This window comes from Rutidosis leptorrhynchoides, chromosome 3 (genome assembly GCF_046630445.1).
Source record: "Rutidosis leptorrhynchoides isolate AG116_Rl617_1_P2 chromosome 3, CSIRO_AGI_Rlap_v1, whole genome shotgun sequence".
NCBI classification, from domain to species: domain Eukaryota; kingdom Viridiplantae; phylum Streptophyta; class Magnoliopsida; order Asterales; family Asteraceae; genus Rutidosis; species Rutidosis leptorrhynchoides.
The window spans coordinates 371169315-371194710 of record NC_092335.1 but is presented as its reverse complement, the minus strand read 5'-3'; the positions used below and the strand labels follow the sequence as shown (position 1 = coordinate 371194710).

The window sequence follows — 25396 nt, the reverse complement described above, 5'->3', positions numbered from 1 at the left end:
ATAATAATAATATTAGTATAATATTTATAGTTTGATATATTAATATTACATTTTATTAATTGTGTAATATTTAACTTTTATTGAACATTTAATATTTATATATTTTACATATATTACAATATAATTATTAATAGAAATCATATATATCATAATATTATCACATATATATTTATCTATTTTAATAATAATTAATTATTATTTTATATATATATACTTACATTTATATTTACATATTTATTTGTACACAGTTGTTCGTGAATCGTCGAGCATAGTCAAAGGTCGAATGTATTCATGTAAACAGTTATAAAGTTTCTGAGACTTATCATTACATACATTGCTTATCGTGTCAAAATCATTTAAAGATTAAAGTTTAAATTTGATCGGAAATTCCCGGGTCGTCACATAGTGATAGTTAAATGTCTCTTTCGTTCCTTTAGGAGCACGCTTGGCAGCAGTTTCACCGCGACAAAAATCTGGTATATGATAATGAATATTGTTTCCTTTGTACGGAGCAAGATATCCTCTGGTATTTGGATACCCAGCATCAACAACGTAGTATTTATCTGTTATGAGATAAAGAGAACATTATTGGTATATACAGAATTATATGTAAGCAACAAAATATTAAAATATATAAGTTAACTAACCTCCAATTGGTGTGGAAAATTCACTTCTTGTCTTCGTAACGCTTCTAGAAAAAATCTTGTATCATGTGTCGTGCCTTTCCAACCCGCCCAGACAAATGTAGAACACATGTTAAAATCACATGCTGCCATAATATTTTGGGTTGGATATCCTTTTCTACATATATATTTGGCTTGTTCATGCTCTCGAACAGACGCTCTCACATGTGTACCATCAATAGCTCCAATGCAATCCTATAAGCACAAAGTATTAGTTAATTATAAGCAACCTTTGTAAGTTAGATGCAACTAAAATTTCAAAGGAGTAACATTACTTACCTTGAACATAGGATAGTAGCGAGAATCGTTCAAAAGTTGTGGTGGTACTTCTTCATTGTAATAAGCACTTGGCTTTATAATGTTCCCGCTTAGATTAAGCACAGCTTTCAAAATCTTATGAAAATGTCTATGAATAGTTTCTCCCGAATGGTTAAAAGTTTTCTGAGCTAATCTATTTCCACATCCATGTGCTAGTATTAACAAAAATATACCAACTGACTCCTCAATAGAAACATTACGAGTTGACATTACACCGTAACGCATTTAAGATTTAAGCATAAGCTCTTAAACACATCAATATGTTACCTAAAATCCTTATAACATCTTCGAGGATGACCATTTAGTATTTCTTGGATAAAAATATTGCCTGTACGACAAGATGTACGATAAGGGATACGAGACTTATTCAACATATTATGACCTATAATTACCCCTTTAATGGCTATACCACATAATAATAGCCATCTATGCTCATCCTCGATCCAATCTTCTTCATCCAAGTCAATTTTGTCATCATCACCATCCGAATTAATATATACGCCCGCATTTAATATGTCCATCCTATTAGAGTACCAATACACATTAACAAATTATATAAAATAATTTTTAATATAAAATGGGCTTCAATATGTTATACGGAGATAATGATAAAACAATATGAAACATTATTCTTAACATACTAATGACTTTATTTTAAGTATCTCAAACATCAAATGACGAGAACTATGCAATTAACCATCCAAGACAAATCTAACGGGAGATAAAAAGTACATAAACAAAACATGTAATGTCACTCATCCATAAAAACATATTACAGAGTAGTACATATTATCGATTAATTTCATGGTGCACATGAATTCGTACAAACTACAAAGTGAATTTTCATACTCATCAATCACAAAATGTCAGAATCAAAAAGATAAGTCAAGAAAAAGAATAGGTGTAGCTTATCTAGAATATAAAAGGTTGAAGATAGCCACAGAGCTTTAAGAATATAGTCGGGTTTTTTATTGTAGAGAAATAATTTATTATTTATAAGGGTACAACGGTAAAAAAAATTGGCAGGAGATTTATAGAGAACAACGTTTTCTCCACAGTGACCCCTGACCCACTTTTTAGAAAACGCATTTTTGAGCTAAGAAAACGTGGAAAATCAATTTTGGAATTTATTTGCCAAACACTTGAATATTGATTTTTTATGATTTGTAAACGTGATAATCAAAAAATCAGGCTCAAATCGCAAACACAAACACCCCCTTACTTGTAAATAAATAATAAATAATAATATAATAAAGCAATTATAAAGAAGTTAAAGACATCATCATTACATAATCATTCATATCTAAATTGAAAAAGTGAAGAAAAGTTAACTAAAATAATAAATTAACAACAAAAACAAAAAGATAAATAGCATCATAATTAAACAATTATTATGCAATTTAGTCAAAAAGTTGGTTTATTTATCTATAGCCTTATGTTAACAATTTTATAATGTAAATACTTCGTTATTATTACAGAGCCATTTCTTGTTAAGAGTCAAAATCAGAAACCAAGGATGATGCATTACATATATTTCAAACTAATTTATCGAATTATATAAATTTTTGACATAGTGTGTGTGTCACCCATGCATGTGTTTATTTTTCGTTTGGTGCATCATTGCATCAAACAACAAAATTGTGATGCTTCAATTTGAAAAACAAAACTTGTGCAGAATCGTTAACTTCATTGAATACTGACCCAGTGACCTTTCATGCGATCTCATACTTAATTTCAGCTAGCGGGTCCCATGTTTTTATGTCTGGATTTTAACAGAGAAGTTAGAGTGCTCCCATCATGACCGCCCAGGCTGAGCGCCGATGGCACCAAACCCGCCTAGGGGGTCGCCCAGGCCTCCCGTCCTCATTCCCGTCCATTTACAACATGTTTGTGGACGAATTTTTGGGCATTTTTTTGACCGTTTGAAAAAAAAAATTAAAAAGCCTTCAACGGCTATATAACGGCTAATTGCCATTTTTTGTTTTTTTGTTTTTATTTATTTTATCCTTTTTACTCTATTTAAACTCCACCCATTTCCTTCATTTTACACACCCAAATTTCATATTTTCTCTCATTTCTATCTTTTTTATATACTTCAACTCTCACTTTTTTTAACACCAAAAAATGAGTTCCAAAAAAACACCAAACAAAGGCAAAGCTAAACAACGTCCTGTAGTTCAAGTTTCAAATGCGGTGAGTCGAGATATGATGCAAAATTTACTCGATTACACACAACAAACCACCGTGTTTTCTCGATATGCGGATACTAATTCATTTGCGGGTATGTTTGGAAATATCCAACAACAAAGTCAACAATCTCAACAAATACCATTCTACCCGAACCAACAACAAACTCAACAAACACCATTCTACCCGAACCAACAACAAACTCAACAAACACCATTCTACCCGAACCAACAATCTCAACAAGTTCCTTACTACCCGAACCAACAACAAACTCAACCAACACCTTATTATCGAAATCTAAGTCTCCGTGACGAATCTTCCGACGAAGAAGTTCCCGAAACACCACTCCAAAAAGAACCCGAATTCGAGCCCGAGCCCAAACCCGAACCCGAACGTGATCCGGAAAAGGGAAAATGAAAGAATGTGAAGTGTCCGAAGACTCAATGGACCGACTTGGAGAAAAAAATTTTAGCGGAGCGTTTTGTGTATGTTTCCGAACATCCGAGCGTTGGAAACGACCAAAGTCATAATTCATTTTGGGGTGAAGTCCGAAGACAATATAATTCGTTGGTTCCGGTGAAAAGACGTCCGGATCAAATAAGTGGAAAATGGTCTAAAATTCAAAGGGATGTCAAGATATTTATTGGTATTTACAACAAATACGAGAGAATGTGGGAAAGTGGTTGTAATAACGACGACATTATGACTGCGGCCTGAACCGCATTCAATGCGCAAACGAGAAGGTACTTTGTGTTCGAGCAAGCGTGGCGAGTGTTAAAGGATTGCCCGAAGTTTCTAGAAGGTGAAAGTATTTCGGCTACCAACAAACAAAAAGAACCCGATGATATACCAATTAATTTTCCAACCGAGGGAAGTTCCAACCCGAATACAAGCATGCAACCCGACTCAATCCAAATGGAAATTTTGTTAAAGGATACCGACCCAATCCGACGTCCTCCAAGTCGAGCTAAAAGTCAAAGGGACTCTTACTCATCAGATGCCGCGAGCCGTTTGTCTTCCGATGAAGTTCGCTTTAAAATTGCTCAATCAGCCCAAGCTTCACAAGATGTGGCGAATCAAACAATGAAAAAGCTACAACAAGACTCCAACATGTGGACTATGTTTAAAGGGTTGAAGCTTCTTTCCAAACCGGTGTTACGAGATTTGCCTTCCGATGAATACGATATGCTAATGCTTGCTCGAGAAAAAATTAAGAAAAAATATGCGAAGCAATTGCAAAACATGGACGACGACGACGAGGAGTAGTTTGATTATTTAGTTTTCTAGTATTTTATTTTAATTGTCGTAATGTTTTAATTTTTAACTATTATATATTTTTTTAATTTTAATGGAATGGTAGTTTTATGTTTTTTATTTAAAATTTATCTTATAAATATTAATAATTATTTGATAATATAAAAAAACTAAAAAAAAAAATAATAAAAAAATGGAAGGAGGAGTGTCATTGTTGGCAGTGTTTAGTCCAAGTTTAGTCCTGAAAAGGAAGTGAGATGGAGGTGCTGATGTGGCGCTGAATGGTTGGTTAGTCCTGGAAGAAACAATGTCATGGTTGGGAGCACTCTTAGATTGAACAGAATTTTACAATGCGAGTATGCTGACACATAGTTACAATGGTGAAATTCAGTGTAGGACAATTCAGGAAGCATAGTTTTTGGTTTATAAAAATACCAGGTTTGTAATATTGTTTATAACATCCCCCTTTATTAAAGATGAAAAGAAAAACCTCTGTTGATTCATTCCCGAATATATATAAGCAAAGTTGAAAAAGACGTGAGATGGAGCCGAAATGTTAGCGACCTCAAAATGTCGCAACGAAAAAAACGGAGTCGAGACGGATGTTGACTAATGTTAACTTATATATATATATATATATATATATATATATATATATATATATATATATATATATATATATATATATATATATATAAAGTTGGCCTTTTTTTTCTTCTTTAACCTTTTTTTCCCCGTTTTTCCCCATCTTTGACCGTTTTTTTCGTCTTTAACCGTTTTTTTTACCGTTTTTAGCTTTGTTGACCGTTTTTAAGTGTTGACCGTCTTTTTTGCCGTTTCAAGGCCCGTTGCAACGATAGTAAGGCAAATCCGTTGCGGCGTCCGTTGCGGTGCCCGTTTCGGCCGTTTTTTACAGCACTGTATATAAGTATACTAGGTTTAGAGCCCGTGCGTTGCACGGCTACTAAAAAACCGTTAAAATCATTAGTTACATATAGATACAGTTTTTAGTCTATGATTGATATTCAAATGAGGGAACCATTTTAAACAAATAAAGACCATAAGTTATTATACAACAAATTACAGTAATTAATACCACAATATAGAAAATACAAATTTGTGACTTTTACAATATGCACTATCATCCTAGAAGAACTTTGACACGGACAATTGTAGTGTTTGCCCAAAACGTTCAAACAATAACTTTGAGGTTTAACTAACTCTAACAGTCACCCTATCCAAATCAATTGTAGTTGTCGAATGCTGTTGCTTCTTATTAAGCAAGATGAGCAGTACTATGCGTTAGAAATTATGTAACATAGCATGATATGTTTATTCAAAATCACTACTAAACGGTAAAATTACAAACAAAGGTTACAGATGGCTATGTTTTGGGTTGCGTTGCACCTAAATGGTATGCATTTTCACACATGTTTTGATTCTAAATTGAAGGTATAACTTAAATGATCACAAACTATACTTAAATAAAACAGACTTACATTATACCGATTCTTATTCTTATATGCATTAAAGGAAATATATGCATTAAAGGAAATGAATACTTATTTTGGCTCCCTTTTGGGTTTTGTTCAATTTTGTTGGAGCAAGTTGCTTCTTCCATCCACAAGTATTAGTTCATTGATTAGGTTGTGCTTATCATATTCATATCCCTTTTGTACCCACATCCTTACAACTTTGATTCAGATGGCAAAATTCACGAGTTCAAGGGTACTATCACGTACATGAATGATAGCAAGTTCAGTTTTCTAATAATACATTTAAACAGGTTAGCATGACAATATATAAAATTGATGTGAAGCAAACAACAAATTATTCAAGAACTTATCACTTATGGACAAAAAATATACAATAGGACTTACAGTGATTGGAAGATATGAATTGTATTATGATTTGGTACTCTTGATGTGAATAATGGTTTGAAGGATGTTGGCGATATTTAAAATAGGAATAAACACGGAATACTATCACATTTCTATAATTTCGGTGTGGTTTGTTTAGAAGATACATTAAATTACGGGGGAAAAATCTGTACTCAGCATTAATCATTAAATTTAAATCGAAATTAAGAATAAAATAATATCTTTGTTTCATATTGTCCATAACGATTAAACAAAATCGAAAATATAAAATTAAAATTCGTAACAAAAAAAAAAAAAAACAAAAAAACAAAAGTACTAATATACATCAGTTGTCTTGGTTAGAAATGTACATCCGTAGGAAAAAATCGCCCAAACATTCGTTGTACTAATTTCAGGGCTTAAAAATAAACAATAAAAAATTACTAACAATTAACAATGATCACAGGATTAAAATTGCATAAATCAAATTAAAATTTCCAGAACAACCTAGGAATTCAGATTAAGTACCTTTTTTTGCATTAATTGAATCAAAGACAACTTTTTTGTATAAATTGAATCGAAGACAACCTTTTTGGAAGAGAAGATAGGTTTTGAGATAAGATCATCAATTAGATGCTATACGATTGTTGCGCTGTATGTTAAACCATTTGATTATAACCTTTGATTATCCTTATCCTTTGACCATAGCGATTGATAATACATCGTGATTTTTTGAAAAAGGGAATAGAGATAGAGGGAATAAAGATTAGGTTTTTGAAAAAAGAACGTGAGAGTTTTTATTAATATATTTGCTTAACTAATGTATTAATTTTTTATTGATCTCCCAGTTATCATTATTTATTTAATATATATTTATTTAATTGATTTTAATCATAACCACTAAGAATCTGACAGCTGTATTTTACACATGTCATTTGTTGCTAGTAATACGGATTTAATGACAATTAAGCTAAAATTAACTCTCTTTTATATAAGTATATAGATATAGATAGATATAGATAGATATAGATATAGATATAGAAGATAGAAGATAGAAGATAGATATCTAACATATGGGTGAGTTCTAAATGACATACTATTTGACTCTAATCACATATGCTATTTGATCAAATATTCTAATATACGCAACGAACCCACAAAAAACGATCACATCACACCAATTGACTAATAAAGGTTTCGCGATATAACCAAGTAAACGGTCTCATGTTTACATTTAAACAGCTGATTGTATATCGTAAAAACTCAATATCTTGAAAGAAATCAGTCTTCACATAGTAACAAAAAGAAAAAAATTGAAACAGACATTATACAAAAGAAAAAAAAAAACTGAATGAAAGATCAATAGCCAACTGCAGAAAGGGTGATGTGCTACCAGCAGCAACATGAAGGCAATTTAATGGAAAACGAAGAAGGCATGTGACCAGTTCTTCGTATATAATCTGCACTTTCGCTTGTTTTTACAGCTTTTTCATTCAACGCAGCCTCAGCTTTAGCTCGTTTCTCCTCTGCTATTCTCCTTGTAGAAGCGAGTTTGTTCGTATACTTCTCCTGTGCTCGAGATTTCAGCCTTTCTGCCTTAGCCTTACCACAATTTTAAGCATCACAAAATCAAATTTAATCTTTACACAATAAAAAAAGGCCAGTTTTCTAATATGATCAAGTATCATGAATTTCAATTAAGTAAACAAAAATATAAAAAAATCTTACCTCCATTTTTTTCAGTTGCATTTCGGCTTTTCTCTTTTCGTGATTCTCCCAAGCTTCTATTTTCACCTCTTCGCGCTTGAACCTACCGATCAACAACCAAAACTTCATGACTAAAAGGTATTTTTATAGATACAATAAGTGCGATATGAACCATGGTAATCAGATAACCTAACCTGAACAGGAAAAACCTTATTCGTTTAATCAGATTATAACGAACTAAAATAAAACATGGTGAGGGGATGATATTATGATGTGCTCATGTTACTAGTATCAAATGACATTTTAATGTAGCAACAACCATATAATCACTTTCAAAAGATACCAATTTAATCTAAAGTGCATATAAAAGTTAAGTACTAATAAAGTTTGTAAAAAAGGATCACCTAGCCATGTATTTAGCGCGTTCGGCCTCATCCCAAGCCATTGCTCGCGTTTCAAGAGAATTTAGCTTAGAATCTTGACATGGCGTTCGGATTTCAACCACATTAGTTTCTTCGTTTTCTCTACCAAACCTCGTGGTGGTCCCACTCGTGTCAGCTTTTGACACAGGTGCAACCACGGGTGCTACATGCGGACCATCCCTTACGGGACCCGAGGAACCAGATGCTGTTGGGCTGCGTGCAGCTGGCGTTGTGGCTCTAACTGGTGTAACAGATCTAGAAGGCTCTTGGCTACCAGCCGGAGTCATTTCAGTCCCCATATCTCTTACGAAAATCGAATTACCAAACATTGAATCACCCAAATCAACCTTTTTTGTTTCTATTGCTACATGTTCTTCATCTTCACTACTAGGATAATCTTTTTTAGGAACCAATGCAATTAGTCTCCTATCATCTGCATTTGAATCGCGTGGCTCTGCATTTGGGTGGCTCTTATCTACACCTCTTGATAAATTAACCAACCATTTTTGAGCATCATCCCATTTCGATGGTGTCGGTTTCCCTAGACCTGTTCGGTGGTGGTGCGAACCACGGCTCATCCCATTTCCTTTTGGAAACTCGAAACCTGAACCGCTACCTCGAATCTCTTGAGGTGATGCAATAGTCAAACAACCCTTATCCTCAATGGATCTCATGATCACTTTTCTTGATCAAAGATTGAATTTTCACCCTCAATACACCTGTTTTTTACTATTTGTATTGTAAATTTATATTCAAATTGTATCTAATGACATCAAACAGTAAAACAAACCACAACCCAGAAGTAAAAATCTAATTTTTAGCTAAACTACTCAAACGGATCTTACAAAAGTTGTGTCTTTATGATTGCAAGAATTCAATTTGTATTAAATGTACATTCAAGAAATGTAATTTTACTCAAAACAGTAGTTGAAATCTAACTAGTTTAGTGTAGCGAGGGTTGAAAGGTAATAGCTATAATGAATCAAACTACAATAAACAAATAACAAATAACAGGAAATTTAATGACAAAAAAGTGATATATTACTCAAACATTGTCAGCAAGAAGAAAGGGGAAGTATAAGTATGCAGATTGAGAATGTTACTGGCAAAATAAGTGAACTCAGAAGTGAGTTATAAATGCAGCAGCACAAATCAACTTAGCTTAAATCGAAGATTCTAAATGCAAATATAAGTATAAAAAAATAAAAAATAATGGTATTAATATTAATTTGTAAGATATAGGCTAATGATGTGTGAAACAAACTGTTCAATTCAAGGAAGATGAAAGGGAAGCAGAAAACAAAGCCTTTAAGGAAATTCAGGAATTTTTGAGATTTGCAAGATTATAAATAATTATTTTATTAATTTATTTAAAAATTATAAAATTGAAGATCTGGTTCATTGAACAACAAAGAAGTAAGTCAAGTAACCGTTCAAGATTTATTTCTACTTTGTTTATTTGTTACGGAGTATTTGGATATTTACATTTTTACTCGTATTTAAGTTTGTGTCATGTAAAACAAAAAGTAAATATCAAAAAGGTAATTGACCTATACAACATAAGTGTAAAAAAGTAGTTGACCTATATGAATATTCTTGAAAGCAAGCCCAACTTAAACACTAGTAAAAATTATTGAATGTATAATAAATAAGAATAAGGAATTCGTAGCATAAGTTCATCAAAAACAAGAGTTATTTTTTTTATTTTTTTTATTTTTTTTTTGGCAAAAAACAGAAATATATAAAAATGAATTTTCACAAAAATGTGCAGTTCTTTCGTTCCATTTAAAGCTAAAAAGGTTTCGGGTTATTATTTTAGGTTTTTGATTAAAAATGTTCACTTTATTATTAAATCGATAAAAGGCTTATTAAATAAATATGATATATAATTGTTGATTTAATATAATAAATATGATATATTAATATTACTAGTGAAATGATTCGTGAAATCACGGGTTTAGTTAAAAGAAATAGTTTAATGATATGTTTTAAGAATTAAGTGAATGTAAATGCTAAAGTCGTTTAGTTTAATGACCCGCAAAACTACGGATACTAAGAAACTTGTCGTTGTTTTTAAAAACATATAGAGACATGTATTTTCGCATACATATGTAACGTAATTAATCCCGAATTTGAATAGTAATATTATAATAATAATAATAATAATAATAATAATAATAATAATAATAATAATAAAGTTTGCTTTAAAATTAAGTATTTATATTTTTAATAATAATTATTACTAATGAAAAATGCCTTTTGAAATTTTTTTAAAAATTATAAAGATTAAATTATATCTTAATCATAATAATTGAATTATAACTAATCGTAAAGACTAAATTTTAATCATAAATTCAATTGATTTATGATCTCATCCAAGTATATTATATTTTTTTCTATTTTTATTTTTATTTTTTTCAATGAAGAAAAATGAGTATTTATGATGCCATCATTATAGCATTTTAATATTAACTATAGATATATTTAATCTAGAATTATAACTTTTGTGTTGGACACTGAATATATTATTGTTAACGCACTAATTAATATGTTTAGAACAATATAAACTTTGTATAAGCTTAGTAAGATTCTCTATTAGAATTTTATACATGTTCAAACATTATAATAAAAATGTTTGATATATTATAAATATCGAAAATTAAGCAGTTCAAATGCACAGTGATTTTGTAGTTCGATATCTGTTTTTAACGTTTTTACCATTTTTTAACGTTTTGATCTTTTTTACTGTCTTTGACCGTTGACTGTTTTTCACCCGTTTTTAGATCCATCGCAATAGTAGGTAAATCCGTTGTGACGGTCGAAGCGACTGTTTTCTACAACACTGCATAGGTAAATAGAGTTGAAAAGTACTCGTATATCATTTTTGTTACTAGAAGTACCGGCTCCCTTCCCCATAGAAATATATTACGGAGTAAGTAACTGAATTTAAAAAGTACGGTGATGGCTTAGATTTGGTTTGACACATTAACGGCAAAAAGGAGTAGGTGTGACACGTCGACGGTCAAGATTTAACAAATTATGGGTGTGGTTGTCCCTGAGAAATTTCACATGGGAGGTTGTCGCTAGTGATGGATAATGGATTAATGGATTTAAAGAACGTAAAATAAAACAAGTACAAATTTAAGGCGTATGGGACCAATAAGGCAATATTGTTTTATTGAATAATATAAGGTGAGGTGGGCCAGGTTTAATTCGGATCTTTCTCCGGTTCGCATGTTCAAGTTGGTGTATTGTGTAGTTTTTATTTAGAACGGCGAAGAATATATAGAAAAACAAAAGGCACTAGCAATAAACTAGAGAAGATTACAAAAGCTGAAAAAGTCAGCCGTTCTGACCATTATATGTTATCTACGTCTATACATTAATCAAGAGTGAAATTAAACCAAAATTGACTTGAGTACAAGTATGTAAAGATTGGACTAATCTTCGGAAGATATTCTTACTGTTAATAATGATGGATTTGGGTGGTGTTGTGGTGGATGTCTTTTGGCAAGCCTTCAAGGTGAGCTTGAAAAGAAGATTAGAGATAAGTGTGTGAAATTGACCTCCAAATGACAAAGCTAGTATTTTTAGTGACACAATCGACGGTTATGTTAATAACTGTTATATTATTAACTGTTCAATCAATAGTCAACTTTAAACTCTTCCAATCGCCTACAAACTACTCCATGATCTCTATGTCCTCATATAATTTCGGACATGCACTAGCTCAACATAGATTGGTCAACAATAAGACGCTACGCTACCAGTGGCCATGGCCGGATATTGGGGTGTGCAAAGCGTGCGGCCGCACATGACCCAATATCCATAAGGGCCCAAAAATTATATTTTAACTAAGTTTGTGATCCGCGCTTCGCAGCGGATTAGTATTATTTTAACGCTACTATATGGTTACCCATTTTTCGACCTGAAAGTCATCGAAATCACAATATAAACCTTGGATACAAAAGACCTGGCAACATTGTTTGTTGTGAGCATAATATGGTTCTACAAAATGTTGGTTATTGTTGAGCTAGTCTTTCTTTTTCTTTGACTTGTTCACACATGTTGAACACATACTGAAAGCATTAGATAAATAAAAATTATAAGTCAAATAATCACTTTTAACCATAACAAACTGTATATAAAGTTAGTTATTAACATAAAAACACAAAGCATACCACACTTAACATTCTCTTGGGGTCTCACAGACTGGTTAACAGGTGAATAAACCGATTTTCATCCATGCACCGTTGTTTGAAACAAAAGCAATCGTTGCACTCTTAAGCCTCTTCCTGTTCCATCTTTCTCTTTTTAAAAAGACTGACCCTTTCATATATTGCATTGTTGTTGGTACATAATTGCTAATACATGTGTTAGTACAAATGTCACACGTATAGATTCGGTTACGATATGCATCAAATTGGATTGACAGTCTGCAACTTTCCTTCCATCAACTACAAAAAACCGTCAAAAGTATAAGTTAGTTCACAAAAGTTAGTTGGATAAGGTGTGCGTTAATAAAATTCAATTATCATGTACAAAAAACGAACACACAGTTTTCAATTAGTCAACATACCTTCAAGTGCCAAATTTTCTGCATAATTAGATGATGTAGACGCACAAAGCCTCCATGTTAAAATTCACGGCTTGTTCATTTCACACGGTAACTTGTACAACCGTGTCAGTTTATAAGATACAAAGTAAGAAGTAACATAAGGAAGAAAGACTTTGCACAATATGAAATGTAAAGAAAAAAATAACACACATAGCAAGTACGAAAGCAAATAATATTTATATAACATATGAAGCAATCATTATAATCTATAAATGTTATTAATCAAGTTGCAATATCAGTGTTTGATATTAACACGAATTACATAAAATTCATGATATATAGAGTTGTTTACTGCATATGTCCTTAAACAGGTTGTATGTGCTATAAAGTTTGAAATGTTTCAAGGAGTGTAAATGTCAAATATCTATCAAAAGAGAGGAAACCTTCAAATCCAGCTATTATATTTTCTAAGAAGTTGTTGACCATGAGATTCTTCATTATTTTAGGTGGGTCTACCGCTCTAGAAGACCATACTCAACCATGTTTACAACATCCATGATAATGAATATAACGATCGTTTGAATAATACCGTAAAGAAGTGATTGCGGCATTATCAATGTGTTTGTTTTTGTACACGAGTCAAAACTTAACACCTACACACAAAAAGAAAACCATTAAAGAAAACATTATGTAACAATACATTAAGCTAAAACGATAGTAATAACAGAATGTTATGTTATTGGAATTTATTACTATTGTTTGTTTTTTTAAAAGTTCTTAGATGTTTCAATGTAAGCTTTTTTGTTTAAATGTCTGAACTTTATGCTTGGACAAACTGTAAGAGTGTAAGACACTGCCTAAAAATGTAGTGTTTAGAAAATAGTTAAATCAAGGTTATCTGGAAAAAACTTACGGTCTGTCATAAAAAAAATCCTATAATGCCATAAACTCGATCTTCATACTGGTTAAAGCTTCATGGTCTGTAGTTCTGCGCTGACAAAGAAAACATCGACTGGATAGATAAATATTATGTGTTCGTTGTACATATTTGCCGTTTGTGTTCCTCTAATGTATGTACTTGTATACGTAAAATGTTTATATCGAACTTTAGATGACAAAAATATGTACATTATCACTTATATCACACAAATTATCTGGAGAAACAACTGCTCGACCCATAAGTTGCGACTCAAAACTCTATGTGTATATCGATACATACAGTGCCATAATAAATTTAAATTATTAAGATAAATAAGAAAAATTATTTAGAAAATGATTATCTAACCTGCATCAACACTCGTTGGTTATGAACCATAAGAGTATTCTTCATGTACTTATCTGAAAATTGGAGACACCAATTTATTGGCATACATTTGGACAATAAATAGTACATTAAAACTTTGTCAATAATTTATTTTTGAACACACACCAAATAACCGAAGCACATCCGCCAAATGAGTCGGAAGCCCCAAAGATATGTCTTTGGTCCCATGGGTATACGTAAACCTATAAGAAAAATATTAAGCCATAAATTGATTTCATGCCATCCTATTTTATAAGACCATAGCTTCGACATTTACATGTTACATACTTTGAGATATATAAATGAAAAGTATCATGTATGTAATCATTAGCTACTAGAGTATAACAACCCTCACATTTTCATTCTAAAATTACCAAAATACCCTTAGGGTTTTTCATCTGTTCCTCTGAGTAATTAATTTAGGGTTGTTATCCATTTCGACCAACGAGCTAAAATTTATGCTTGCATTAAATTATCACATTTATTATTTAAACCCTAATATTATTTAAAACCCTAAACCTAACCCTATACATTAAATACGAAACCCTAATAGCATTTAATATTGAATATTAAACCCTAACCCTAATACTAAATAAATAATATAAACAATGTGTCATAAATTAAATGTGACATTTATATGAATTAAAAATTTATAAGAACTAATATGAACCAAATCAACAACTAATAAAAGTTAGGGTCTAATAAATAAATAAAATGTAATTTAAATAAATGTAACCCTAATAATAATAATAATAATAATAATAATAATAATAATAATAATAATAATAATAATAATAATAATAATAATAATAATAATATATAAATAAATAAAAGGAATCGTAAATATATATATATATATATATATATATATATATATATATATATATATATATATATATATATATATATATATAAATGAGTGATGCAAATAGATCGGCTATTAGGAAATAAAAAGTAGAAACATAAACTTGATCACTAAGTTTACATATCCTAGTTTAATACCAATTAGAGTTCTTGATCTCCAAGTAACTTGAGAGCATTTAGGAAACCAACTAATCTATAAATACCTTCATGATCTTCCAAGTAATTCACATAGATAAACCCCTAGTTTAGTCGACTATTATCCAGTCTTTTCCCTCCAAACCTGTCGATACTTCCAGCTTCTTTTCAGCCTTTTCTGTTGACTGAAAACAAACCCAAAAACCCTCCTGCCAATCGACTAAAAACCACTCATCAAACCTGCTGTAAAACCCTCCCGTTTCCTACTCCAGTTGCTGCATATTCTGCTATTGAATCTGCTGCTAATTCGCCTTCAAAAACAGCCCAAGATTTTCCATTGTTGCTGCGTTTTTTGTCCTGGTTGCTGTTGGTTCTGTCGTGATCAAACAGGTCAAGAAAACCTGTGTTTTGAGTCGTGGATTGTTGCTGAGCTGCTGCTGTTTTTCTGTCGATCAAAGAGGACCCAAGAAGACCTTTTGTGGGTCGTTATTGCTGCTGCTTGGTTTCTGTTTCTGTATCGTATCATCATCATCCTAGGTCTTAATCTTAGTAAGGTATCCTAATAACCCTAGTCTAATTGTGTGTTTAAATCAATTACTATTAGGATGATCAATAAGTATTATGTTAAGTATAATGATTATGAAGTATGAATAATAATTATGTTTTAAAGTTGATAAAGATTTATGAATGTTGTAAGGATAATTATAATGAACAATGTTAATGGATATGATCAAGATTAAAAGAATAATGATAAGGTTATGGTTAAGATTTTATGTAAGTGAATAATTAGGAGATTAATTAGTCATAATGAAAGATTAGTGTTTTGATTAATAAGCTAGATTATGATAATAGTTGTAAGATTATGATGATAAAAAGGTATGAACTAGTATTATGATTATGATTTTATGTAGGTGAAGGTTATCATTAATAAGATTGTAAAAATTTAAAAAGTGTTATGGTTGTTAATAAGCTAGGTTAAAAGATTAAAAGATTATGAATGAATATTGGTAATGTGAGATTAGGGTTAATAATAGTTGATTAGTAAATAATAATGATTATGATATAGATTATAAAGATGAGTTAAGTATGATTAATAAGGATTAGAGTTAATGAAGGTGATCAGGTTAGGTTTATGATAAAAGGTTATGATTGTGGATTAGTAAAGTAATTATGATTATGGTGTACGTGCGTGCATGCATGCATACGTGCATATGTATATGTGTGTGTATATATATACATACGTGTAGGTGTATGTGTATATATGTATGTATATGTACGTATGTATGTATGTATGAATGTGCATTATGTAAGTTATATAAGTTAGTAAACTTAATAATAAAAAGTAATAAGTGTGTGTGTATATATATATATATATATATATGTATTATCTTACACTTATGTATATGTAACACCTACACCTAATATATATAAACCATATAGTTATGAACACATACATGTATAATAATGAATAAAGAATATATATGTATGTATCACATAGGTGTATATTATCTATGTAACGTATAATGAACAAGTATTCATAATAGTTGATTAATTAAATAATAATACTATTATAACTTACACACTTAATTATATAGTAACACTTAAGTATAATATCACTTATATAAATATAATTTTTCTCGAAAACCGTCACTGTTAATATAGTTAGCTATATTAATAAACAAACTTTATGTCTATTAGACATTAACTAATCGAACATAATATCTCTAGGTTGAGATCTCCGTGTTCAACACTTCGATCATATAACTTGCGTGGAATATCTATATGCTATTAAGGTGAACTTCATAGCCCCTCTTTTTACTATTTCTTAACTGTTTTATAACTTTGGGGTGAGACACATGCTTGCTTTTTAAACTGTTTTACGCTTAGACACGAGTACATGAAAACTTTATCTTGATTAGTTCAAACTGTGCTAACATGCTTTGATTCATGCTAAATCCCTGCCATGATATCGTTAATTGCTACGTATAAAGGCAAGCTTAGTTATTGTGAATAGCGCAATTGAGAGTGACGTCTCTATCCGGATGACCGTTGGTCAATGGATACATAATAATGATGCACGACATGAACGTGATGTGTTTAGGGTAACTTATGGTTAGTATCGATATCATTTACACCAGCACTACTATCGAACTGATTAAACTTTATAATTAAATCTTGTGGTCTAAAACTTGGTTATTATTGATAAACCTATGTTGTTCACTCAACCATTTATGGTTAACACTTTAAGCATATTTTGTCTCAGGTGAAGATTGCTAAAGATTAGTTGCTATTTGGACTTTGCTGCTTTTGGAGTCCACATTTATACATTCATATTATTGCATTAGAACACCTATTGTAATGAGTTAATACTTTCCGCTGCTTTAATACATTGGTTATATTAAAGACGTCTCATATAGAGTCGTTCTCATTTATACATACTTGTGTTGTGATATTGTGAAGTCATATTTCCCCGACCTTATTTGGGGATATGACAGAGTGGTATCAGAGCCAGGTTATTATAGAGAACCAGGATTGCATTTTTATGTGTGCCTTATGTGTTAGTTAGGTGCCTTAGCAATCTATAGGTCTATAACCTTTCCTGTTTTAGTTTCTAGTGCATTTCCCCCCTTACGTTCTATTCGTGCTTTTGCGTCATCCTTAGAACCTACCTAATTATATCTCTTTCTTTTCATTTAGGATGTCTCGCCTTAACCCAATTGTCATTTCTGACTCCGAGGAATCGTACTCCGAAAGATCTGTCTGCACACCGGCTTATGGACCCGTTTCCCCGCCATTATCACCAACTCACCCATAATATATCCCTTCTAGTCAACCACACTCCCCTCATTTGGAAGAATACCACACAAATGCTAACTATGATGGGGATGACGAGGAGGAAGAGTTTGTGGAAGAGATGATTGAAGAAGAAGTGGAAGAGGAGCCTTCTAAGGAAGAACCCGAGGAAGAATCCAAGTCCGAGCCCTCTGTTGCCTTACCTTCTTCTTCAAAAAGAAAGGAACCCGAATCATCAAAAACCGAGAGTTCAAGTCCATCCAAGGAACCCCGTCTTACCACTGTACCCGTGCTTTGTACGAACTCTGTTGAACATGCTAAGGTAAAGAGTGATTTACAAGAAGTGAAGACAGAATTTGGTAAGATAAAGGAACTTCTTGATTGACAATTTAGTACGCTTGAAGATCAACAAGAGGAATTGTCAAAATACTCGTATGATGTGTATAACATCTTTAGAAAGACTGCTAGGATACATGATAGAGAGATTGAGCTTCAAGATCAAAGGATTGAGGAACTAGAGAAGGAGGTGCAGTTTCTCAAGGAACTTCTGTGGGAACATTTTCTAGACCCAACCTCCATCACCTAAGAATTTGATCTTAGGATTTCTTTTCTATTTCCGTATTAGTTTTCGTTCATTGTAAAGGCTTTGCCTAAACCTACTATCTTAGTTTTGTTTCTTGTTTATTCTAGTTTCGTTTAATGTGTAATAAAAGATGTTAGTTATCTTTGTGGTGTTTAATGAAATTCAAGTGTTTTTAAAACATCTCGTTATTTCTCCTATCTATTTTCCTAATATATGTTGTGTGAAATTTATGCATCATTAAACAAACTTATAACTTCATAACTTTTAGACTAATACTGTTGTATGTGTTGAAGATCAATGGCTCAACCAACTCATGGTGCTAACGCTCTTCCAAACGTCACTTTGACTCCCGCACAATTTCAACAACTGTTGGCTGCAGCGCAAGGCAATGGAAACAATAGCGCACCGCGAAGCCTTTCGACTATTTGTTCTCATCAAAGTTTTATAAACTACCCGCCCCCTACATACAATAGTACTGAAAAACCTGGGCTCAGTAATATAGAAATGGTGAATGCTGATCTCTTGAGCTACACCAACCGATTCCAAGAGTTTGCTCTCATGGCTACTCCCGAGTATCTAGGGATCCAATGCTACATCAATGGATTACCTGATGAAGTCCGGAGAGATGTTATCTTGGAGAACCCGAGCACCATACAAGAAGCTGCTTGCATGGCAAGCTATTTCATCGACAAACATAAGGAGAAAGAAGGTACAAAGAGGAAGAGAGAAGGAATGGAGCAAGAAAATTTTAAAAGCAAATTCAACAAGCTTTATAAGGAAAAATTCAACAAGTTGTATAAGGGAAAACGTCCTTATTGCAAAAGATGTGAGAGACATCATGAAGGATGGTGTAAGGCCAAGTGCACCAAGTGCAAGAAGGTGGGTCATGTAGCCAAGAATTGTAGAGTTGTTATTCCATCAACCAAAACTCCAGCCACAAAGGCAAATGCAACCGTTCCTACTTGCTATAACTGCGGAGAAGTAGGTCATTTCAAAAATCAATGTTCGGATAAGAAGAAGAATGAAGAGGCACATTGAAGAGTTTTTGGAAACCACTAGAGACATTTAAATTTTCATTTTCATAGTATTCTTTATGTTACCATTTAGTACTTTTACATTTTGGAAGATTTCGTTAAGTTTCTGTAATACTCTGGTTATTTTCTTTTAAATGAATGAATGATATTATTTTCTTTCCATTCATTTTCCATTGAATTATTCGCCTCGAAGAAGATGCATATTGACTAGATGACATAGTAGTAACCTTATGGAGTGATAAAAGTATGATTTAGAATAATATAATGACACTTGATCAACGTCATTATATTATGATAAGTCATACAGAAATCCTAATGGATCATGATGGGAATAAGATTTGATCAACCTTAGGACCATTGTGTACCATTACATACTCCTTATCACTATATTGTCAACTAAAAATATCAACCCTAGATATTATATATTCTTCACTTGTCAATTATCCACACCCGGTGCTGTACCTATTGCATAGGTACCATATCTCTTAGCTCCATCCGAAAGGAAGGAATTATCTAACCAACTCCAAGAACTTTTGGAGAAAGGTTCCATTCATCTTAGCTTGCCTCCGTAAGGAGCACCCGTTCTATTTGTCAAGAAGAAAGATGGCAAGTTGAGAATGTGTATTGATTACCGAGAACTCAACAAGCTAACCATCAAAAATAGTTATCCATTCCCGCTTATTGATGACCTGTTTGACCAACTGCAAGGATCAAGTCTCAATTCGAAGATTGATCTTAGGTCGAGTTATCATCAATTGAGAGTTGAGGAAACTGATGCTTTTAAGACTACTTTCCGAACTCGTTGTAGACACTATGAGTTTCTTGTTATGCCTTTTGGCTTAACCAATGCTCATGCTGTATTCATGGATCTTATGAACCGTGCATGCAAACCTTATCTTAATAAATTCGTGATCGTTTTCATTGATGACATACTTGTTAAATTGCACTTCACCGAAACACCTATAGAAGTTATGGATCGTGAGGTTAATCGTTTGAAACAAAGCTTTATTCCTGTTGTTAAGCTCCGTAGGAATTCACGTAAAGGCCCCGAGTATACCAGGGAACGTGAAGACCAGATGAAGCGAAAGTATCCACATCTATACTCACCTGCTGATGCATCCGAGAAGCCTTCCTGAAACTTCGGGACAAAGTTTAAATTAACGGGGAGGTACTATAACAACCCTCACATTTCAGTTCTGAAATTACCAAAATACCCTTAGGGTTTTTCATCTGTTCCTTTGAGTAATTAATTTAGGGTTGTTATCCATTTCGACCAACGAGCTAAAATTTATGCTTGCATTAAATTATCACATTTATTATTTAAACCCTAATATTATTTAAAACCCTAAACCTAACCCTATACATTAAATACGAAACCCTAATAGCATTTAATATTGAATATTAAACCCTAACCCTAATACTAAATAAATAACATAAACAATGTGTCATAAATTAAATGTGACATTTATATGAATTAAAAATTTATAAGAACTAATATGAACCAAATCAACAACTAATAAAAGTTAGGGTCTAATAAATAAATAAAATGTAATTTAAATAAATGTAACCCTAATAATAATAATAATAATAATAATAATAATAATAATAATAATAATAATAATAATAATAATAATAATAATAATAATATATAAATAAATAAAAGGAATCGTAATATATATATATATATATATATATATATATATATATATATATATATATATATATATATATATATATATATATATATATATATATATATATATATATATATATATATATAAATGAGTGATGCAAATAGATCGGCTATTAGGAAATAAAAAGTAGAAACATAAACTTGATCACTAAGTTTACATATCCTAGTTTAATACCAATTAGAGTTCTTGATCTCCAAGTAACTTGAGAGCATTTAGGAAACCAACTAATCTATAAATACCTTCATGATCTTCCAAGTAATTCACATAGATAAACCCCTAGTTTAGTCGACTATTATCCAGTCTTTTCCCTCCAAACCTGTCGATACTTCCAGCTTCTTTTCAGCCTTTTCTGTTGACTGAAAACAAACCCAAAAACCCTCCTGCCAATCGACTAAAAACCACTCATCAAACCTGCTGCAAAACCCTGCTGTTTCCTGCTCCAGTTGCTGCATATTCTGCTATTGAATCTGCTGCTAATTCGCCTTCAAAAATAGCCCAAGATTTTCCATTGTTGCTGCATTTTTTGTCCTGGTTGCTGCTGGTTCTGTCGTGATCAAACAGGTCAAGAAAACCTGTGTTTTGGGTCGTGGATTGTTGCTGAGCTGCTGCTATTTTTCTGTCGATCAAAGAGGACCCAAGAAGACCTTTTGTGGGTCGTTATTACTGCTGCTTGGTTTCTGTTTCTGCATCATATCATCATCATCCTAGGTCTTAATCTTAGTAAGGTATCCTAATAACCCTAGTCTAATTGTGTGTTTAAATCAATTACTATTAGGATGATCAATAAGTATTATGTTAAGTATAATGATTATGAAGTATGAATAATAATTATGTTTTAAGTTGATAAAGATTTATGAATGTTGTAAGGATAATTATAATGAACAATGTTAATGGATATGATCAAGATTAAAAGAATAATGATAAGGTTATGGTTAAGATTTTATGTAAGTGAATAATTAGGAGATTAATTAGTTATAATGAAAGATTAGTGTTTTGATTAATAAGCTAGATAATGATTGAAATGTCCCGTTCTTATTGATTAAAAACGTTCCATATTAATTGATTTCGTTGCGAGGTTTTGACCTCTATATGAGACGTTTTTCAAAGACTGCATTCATTTTTAAAATAAACCATAACCTTTATTTCATAAATAAAGGTTTAAAAACCTTTACGTAGATTATCAAATAATGATAATCTAAAATATCCTGTTTACACACGACCATTACATAATGGTTTACAATACAAATATGTTACATCGAAATCAGTTTCTTGAATGCAGTTTTTACACAATATCATACAAACATGGACTCCAAATCTTGTCCTTATTTTAGTATGCAACAGCGGAAGCTCTTAGTATTCACCTGAGAATAAACATGCTTTAAATGTCAACAAAAATGTTGGTGAGTTATAGGTTTAACCTATATATATCAAATCGTAACAATAGACCACAAGATTTCATATTTCAATACACATCCCATACATAGAGATAAAAATCATTCATATGGTGAACACCTGGTAACTGACATTAACAAGATGCATATATATAAGAATATCCCCATCATTCCGGGACACCCTTCGGATATGATATAAATTTCGAAGTACTAAAGCATCCGGTACTTTGGATGGGGTTTGTTAGGCCCAATAGATCTATCTTTAGGATTCGCGTCAATTAGGGTGTCTGTTCCCTAATTCTTAGATTACCAGACTTAATAAAAAGGGGCATATTCGATTTCGATAATTCAACCATAGAATGTAGTTTCACGTACTTGTGTCTATTTTGTAAATCATTTATAAAACCTGCATGTATTCTCATCCCAAAAATATTAGATTTTAAAAGTGGGACTATAACTCACTTTCACATATTTTTACTTCGTCGGGAAGTAAGACTTGGCCACTGGTTGATTCACGAACCTATAACAATATATACATATATATCAAAGTTTGTTTAAAATATATTTACAACACTTTTAATATATTTTGATGTTTTAAGTTTATTAAGTCAGCTGTCCTCGTTAGTAACCTACAACTAGTTGTCCACGGTTAGATGTACAGAAATAAATCGATAAATATTATCTTGAATCAATCCACGACCCAGTGTATACGTATCTCAGTATTGATCACAACTCAAACTATATATATTTTGGAATCAACCTCAACCCTGTATAGCTAACTCCAACATTCACATATAGATTGTCTATGGTTGTTCCGAAATATATATAGATGTGTCGACATGATAGGTCGAAACATTGTATACGTGTCTATGGTATCTCAAGATTACATAATATACAATACAAGTTGATTAAGTTATGGTTGGAATAGATTTGTTACCAATTTTCACGTAGCTAAAATGAGAAAAATTATCCAATCTTGTTTTACCCATAACTTCTTCATTTTAAATCCGTTTTGAGTGAATCAAATTGCAATGGTTTTATATTGAACTCTATTTTATGAATCTAAACAGAAAAGTATAGGTTTATAGTCGGAAAAATAAGTTACAAGTCATTTTTGTAAAGGTAGTCATTTCAGTTGAAAGAACGACGTCTAGATGACCATTTTAGAAAACATACTTCCACTTTGAGTTTAACCATAATTTTTGGATATAGTTTCATGTTCATAATAAAAATCATTTTCTCAGAATAAAAACTTTTAAATCAAAGTTTATCATAGTTTTTAATTAACTAACCCAAAACAGCCCGCGGTGTTACTACGACGGCGTAAATCCGGTTTTACGGTGTTTTTCGTGTTTTCAGGTTTTAAATCATTAAGTTAGCATATCATATAGATATATAACATGTGTGTAGTTAATTTTAAAAGTCAAGTTAGAAGGATTAACTTTTGTTTGCGAACAAGTTTAGAATTAACTAAACTATGTTCTAGTGATTACGAGTTTAAACCTTCGAATAAGATAGTTATATATATATGAATCGAATGATATTATGAACATCATTACTACCTCAAGTTTAGTAGGTAAACCTACTGGAAGTGACAAGAAATGATCTAGCTTCAAAGGATCTTGGATGGCTTGAAAGTTCTTGAAGTAGGATCATGACACAAAAACAAGTTCAAGTAAGATTTTTACTCGAATTAAGATAGTTTATAGTTATAGAAATTGAATCAAAGTTTGAATATGAATATTACCTTGAATAATAAAGATAACCTACTGTATATAACAAAGGTTTCTTGATCTTAGATGATTACTTGGAATGGATTAGAAAGCTTGGAAGTAAATTAGTAAACTTGAAGGGATTTTTGAAGTGTTCTTGAAGTGTTCTTCCTATGATGATTATAGCTTGATTCTTGAAGTGATTTTTAATGAAGATGATGATTAACTACTGGAAAAATACATTCATAATAGTGTGTGTGTGTTGAGAGAGAATTAGAAAGAGAATTGGAAGTGAAATGGAGTGAATGATGAGTGGTAATTGGTGAGTGGTGAGTGGGGTTAAAAGGAGTTCTAGTTAGTTGACTAGCTCATGGTAGAAGTTAAAATTGATTAGTCATACATGACATAATCAAGTGTGGAATCCCATGCTAGTTCCTATTGGTATATACTCATAGTAAGTACGTTTTGAAGCTGTGTATAATACGGGTAAGAATACGACTAGAATTCTTGATGAAAGAAAAGAATGGAAAAGTAACTGTAACCATTTTCGTTAAGTATGAGTGTTTTGATATATGTCTTGAATTCTTCCAAAAGTATTTTAATACATCTAAATACACTACATGTATATACATTTTAACTGAGTCGTTAAGTCATCGTTAGTCGTTACATGTAAGTGTTGTTTTGAAACCTTTAAGTTAACGATCTCAATTAATGTTGTTAACCCATTGTTTATTATATCTAATGAGATGTTAAATTATTATATTATCATGATATTATGATATATTAATATATCTTAATATGATATATATACATTTAAATGTCGTTACAACGATAATCGTTACATATATGTCTCGTTTCGAAATCCTTAAGTTAGTAGTCTTGTTTATATGTATATAACT

At 31.6% G+C, this 25396-nt stretch overlaps 1 protein-coding gene and 1 long non-coding RNA gene across 3 annotated transcripts in view; both read right to left on the bottom strand.

Moving 5' to 3' along the window:
- Nucleotides 1-7505: 7505 nt before the first annotated feature.
- On the bottom strand, nt 7506-9330 carry LOC139897622 (uncharacterized). Its single transcript, XM_071880312.1, has 3 exons — nt 8413-9330; nt 8030-8111; nt 7506-7903 (listed from the first exon to the last, which is right to left on the bottom strand). Exons 1-3 carry the CDS (start codon nt 9102-9104, stop codon nt 7691-7693), a joined length of 987 nt encoding a protein of 328 aa, XP_071736413.1. The 5' UTR covers nt 9105-9330; the 3' UTR covers nt 7506-7690.
- Nucleotides 9331-14417: 5087 nt separating this feature from the next.
- The window catches only part of LOC139897621 (uncharacterized), a 70537-nt gene continuing 59558 nt past the window's right edge, over nt 14418-25396 (bottom strand). For both annotated transcript variants that reach the window (XR_011776705.1, XR_011776704.1), the window contains exon 5: nt 14418-14494. This is a non-coding gene — a long non-coding RNA (uncharacterized lncRNA). The remainder of the gene's footprint in view (nt 14495-25396) is intronic.